Source organism: Monodelphis domestica, chromosome 6, assembly GCF_027887165.1.
Source record: "Monodelphis domestica isolate mMonDom1 chromosome 6, mMonDom1.pri, whole genome shotgun sequence".
Lineage (NCBI taxonomy): Eukaryota > Metazoa > Chordata > Mammalia > Didelphimorphia > Didelphidae > Monodelphis > Monodelphis domestica.
In genome coordinates this window covers 25,611,881-25,615,539 of record NC_077232.1, presented here as the reverse complement: position 1 = coordinate 25,615,539, position 3,659 = coordinate 25,611,881, and the positions used below count along the sequence as shown (strand labels likewise).

The 3,659-nt window shown below is 35.9% G+C and overlaps 1 protein-coding gene across 1 annotated transcript; it reads left to right on the top strand.

Annotated features, from left to right (window-relative positions):
* Window positions 1-1,624: 1,624 nt before the first annotated feature.
* LOC100617299 (olfactory receptor 4C46-like) lies at window positions 1,625-2,642 on the top strand. The gene has a single exon (XM_056803699.1). It carries the CDS (start codon window positions 1,713-1,715, stop codon window positions 2,640-2,642), a length of 930 nt encoding a protein of 309 aa, XP_056659677.1. The 5' UTR covers window positions 1,625-1,712.
* Window positions 2,643-3,659: the final 1,017 nt, after the last annotated feature.

Here is a 3,659-nt window from a genome sequence, read left to right as displayed (position 1 = left end):
AGGGCAATAATTTAAAATCTTTATCTTTCTTGCTATTTAAATGAAATGAATTGAATGATATCCAAGATCCCTTTCAGCAACAAAGTGATGATCCTTTATGTTCTTTACAACTTCCAAGATTTTCTCAAAATTTTGCAACCTTGAGCCTTCTGGAACAAATGCAATCCCTACAGCAAATGACAGCTCTAATGTGTTCTGTAAATACTTTCACTTAAAGTTCAAGCATCCTAACTTCTTTAAATGAATTCTCAAAAAAAAAACTGAATCCCCTTTAATCATCTCATTTCTCCTCCTCTGGAAAATTTTCTATTTATTACTATCCTTGTTAAACATCAGCTTGAACTAAACACAATATTCTGAATGCAAATTGTTCCTGGAAGAATCAAAACTTTCCTCTTTATTCCTCTAAGACATGATTATAATTTGATGCCATGAATAAAATTAGCTTGTCACAGTCCACAGCTAACATGATGAACTTGCAGATCAACTCTTCAGAAAAAAAAATATTACTTAGTCAAATCTTTATCATTTTGTCTCTGTGAAAATGGCCTTTTAAAGCCAAGGGAATTTCAAATTTATTCTTTTTATTACAACTTTTAAAATTTGGCATAATATTTTAGCCTGCCAAGGGTCTGTTGAAATCCAAATATCACCAAGATATTATCTATCTCTCTTCCAGGCTGGTGTCATTTGTAAATAGATTATGCATATCTAATATGTCTTTATATAAGTCAATGATAAAACTATTGTAAAGTCCAGGACCAACCAGAGATCTCTATGGTTCTTGATGAAAATTTCATTCTAAGATGTTATTGATTCACTAGTGTTTGTGCTTCATTTCCCAACATTCAATGAATTCTCAATCCATCTAAATATCCTACCATCTGGGTCATATCACTCTGTCTTGTCAAACAAAACAGAAGAATAGATTTGACTTTAAAAAAGCTCATGGTTTGAAAAGCATTGTTTTCACAAATGTCCACTGAGGGAACTAATATAATAATATAAATTTATGGCTCGAAGACAGTATACCAGGAAGGAACCCAACCTCTCTGTTATTCAGATAAGGGAATTGAGGCAAAGAGAAATTAAGTGACAAAATCAGGGTTATCCAATTAAGTGGTACAATACATAAAATTACAGACTTGAAATCTACAAATAAGTTAGTTTAATTTGTACCTCAGAAACTTAATAGATTTGTTACTCTGATAAGACCTTCTCCTGTCTCAATTTCCCACTCTAAAATGATTTGAATAATAGTATCAATTTCACAGGGTTTCTATGATATGAGTAAATCACTTTACAAAACAATAATAAAACATATATATAGCACTTCAAAAGCACTTTAAGAGTACTCTATAAATCCTAATTTCTAGGATTATAAATAGTATGCACCTAAGAAGTTTTGAAACAAGGTCTTTTTGACATCAGAGCCTGTGCCCTCTCCACTACACCATTTGTCTTTTTCTCATAGTCACTTTATATATAATATCATAGAAACTCAAAAGGTATAAATTGCTTACTTCAAGTTTACTCATGGGTAGGGGTATTTGGGAAATGAATGTATTTTCTTTGATTCCAATTCTAGTTTGTTTTCACATGATCTTTCTAGAGCATAGTCCAATTAATACAAGAGTCCCTTACTAAATTGTTTTTACTTTCTTTACAGATAAAAACAGCTTATGTCTAAATCCAACATTTCTAAGGAATAAATGGATAATAGAAACAATGTGACTGAATTTATTCTACTGGGTCTTACAGATAATCCAAAGATGCAGAAAATTTTTTTCATTGTGTTTTTGATCATATATGCTATCACAATGGTTGGTAACACACTCATTGTCATCACCATTATCATTGACCCAACTATGGATTCCCCTATGTACTTTTTCCTTGCCTACTTGTCCTTTATAGATGCCTGCTATTCATCTGCTAATGCACCCAAACTCATTACAGACTCATTATATGAAAAGAAACTCATTTCCTTCAATGGTTGCATGACACAAGTCTTTGGTGAATACTTCTTTGGAGGTGCTGAGGTCATCCTGCTCACAGTAATGGCCTATGACCGCTATGTGGCAATTTGCAAGCTTCTGCACTACATGACCATCATGAATCGGAGGGTGCGTGGCATCTTGATGGTTGTGGTCTGGATAGGAGGCCTACTCCATGCAACTATACAGATGCTCTTCCTGATCCAATTACCCTTTTGTGGTCCCAATGTTATAGATCACTTCATGTGTGACTTAAATCCTTTGCTTAATCTTGCCTGCACTGACACTCATACCCTTGGTCTATTTGTTGCAGCCAATAGTGGTTTAATTTGCTTATTAAACTTTCTTTTATTAATGGGCTCCTATGTGGTCATCTTGAGCTCTCTGAAGACTCTTAGTATGGAGGGGAGACGCAAGGCCCTTTCCACTTGTGGTTCCCACATCACCGTAGTTGTTTTATTCTTTGTCCCTTGTATTTTTGTCTACATGAGGCCTGCAACAACCTTTCCCATTGATAAAGCTGTTGCAGTGTTTTACACAATGATAACACCTATGTTAAACCCTTTAATCTACACACTGAGAAATGCCCAAATGAAAAATGCTATCAGGAAGTTATGCAGAAAAAAGGAGACTTTGGTTAACCAGTAATGGATTCTTTTTTTTTTTTTTTTTTTTTTTTTTTTTTTTTTTTTTTAAATATATTTTATTTGGTCATTTCCAAGCATTATTTGTTAAAGACATAGATCATTTTCTTTTCCTCCCCCCCCCCAACCCCCCATAGCCGACGCGTAAGTCCACTGGGCATTAGATGTTTTCTTGATTTGAACCCATTGCTTTGTTGATAGTATTTGCATTAGAGTGTTCATTTAGAGTCTATCCTCTGTCATGTCCCCTCAATCTTTGTATTCAGGCAGTTGCTTTTTCTCGGTGTTTCCACTCCCATAGTTTATCCTTTGCTTATGAATGGTGTTTTTTTCTCCTGGGTCCCTGCAAGTTGTTCAGGGACATTACACCACCACTAATGGAGAAGTCCATTACGTTCGATGATACCACAGTGTGTTTGTCTCTGTGTACAATGTTCTCCTGGTTCTGCTCCTCTCGCTCTGCATCACTTCCTGGAGGTTGTTCCAGTCTCCATGGAACTTCTCCACTTTATTATTCCTTTTAGCACAATAGTACTCCATCACCAACATATACCACAGTTTGTTCAGCCATTCCCCAATTGATGGGCATCCCCTCATTTTCCAGTTTTGGGCCACCACAAAGAGCGCAGCTATGAATATTTTTGTACAAGTCTTTGTGTCCATTATCTCTTTGGGGTACAGACCCAGCAGTGCTATGGCTGGGTCAAAGGGTAGATATTCTTTTGTCGCCCTTTGGGCATAGTTCCAAATTGCCCTCCAGAATGGTTGGATCAGTTCACAGCTCCACCAGCAATGAATTAATGTCCCTACTTTGCCACATCCCTTCCAGCATTCATTACTTTCCTTTGCTGTTATGTTAGCCAATCTGCTAGGTGTGAGGTGATACCTCAGAGTTGTTTTGATTTGCATCTCTCTGATTATAAGAGATGTAGAACACTTCTTCATGTGCTTGTTAATAGTTTTGATTTCTTTATCTGAGAACTGCCTATCCATTTCCCTTGCCCATTTATCAATTGGAGAA

Excerpts from the sequence above, each read along its gene's own strand:
- LOC100617299 (XM_056803699.1), top strand. The coding sequence starts at position 1,713 with ATGGATAATAGAAACAATGTGACTGAATTTATTCTACTGGGTCTTACA.